Source organism: Nanorana parkeri, unplaced genomic scaffold (assembly GCF_000935625.1).
Source record: "Nanorana parkeri isolate BGI_ZX_2015 unplaced genomic scaffold, ASM93562v1 scaffold4294, whole genome shotgun sequence".
Classification (NCBI taxonomy): Eukaryota; Metazoa; Chordata; class Amphibia; order Anura; family Dicroglossidae; genus Nanorana; species Nanorana parkeri.
In genome coordinates this window covers 10,334-10,824 of record NW_017310557.1, presented here as the reverse complement: position 1 = coordinate 10,824, position 491 = coordinate 10,334, and the positions used below count along the sequence as shown (strand labels likewise).

Here is a 491-nt window from a genome sequence, read left to right as displayed (position 1 = left end):
GGTAGGCGGGGCGGGCCCGGATGGGCTGTGCAGGGGTGGGCGGGAAATGCCAGTAATGTGACGGATGATGTAATTACGTTTCTCCTTGAACACTCTGCCCCCGCGGCACGCTCCTCCCTCCCGCCTCCGTCCTGCACATTTATTTTGCCGCGGGTAACGGCTCCAGATTTTTCTCTGCTCCAGTGTTGATAAATCCCCCTCATGATATGTGATCTGATTTTTGGGGTGACACTTTCACGTTGTTCTATTAATGGAATTTGTGTTTTTCTTCTTCTGTCCTGAAGGGTTCTGGATGTGATTGATGGCTATGAGAGGCGAGTGAACCAACTACAGACTGAACTGAGGTATGTGCCGGGTGTGTGTGCGCCCTCTGCCGGGTGTGTCTGCCGGGTGTGTTTGCGCCCTCTGCCGGGTGTGTCTGCCGGGTGTGTGTGTGTCTGCCGGGTGTGTGTGTGTCTGCCGGGTGTGTGTGTGTCTGCCGGGTGTGTGTG

General features: G+C 55.8%; 1 protein-coding gene across 1 annotated transcript in view; it reads left to right on the top strand.

Moving 5' to 3' along the window:
* Positions 1-491, top strand: part of LOC108803830 (centrosomal protein of 70 kDa-like) — a gene marked incomplete at its 3' end in the record, with an annotated part of 15,539 nt that overhangs the window by 5,101 nt on the left and 9,947 nt on the right. Inside the window, exon 4 of the mRNA XM_018575627.1 lies at positions 285-344. Coding sequence (XP_018431129.1) covers positions 285-344 — 60 coding nt within the window. The remainder of the gene's footprint in view (positions 1-284; positions 345-491) is intronic.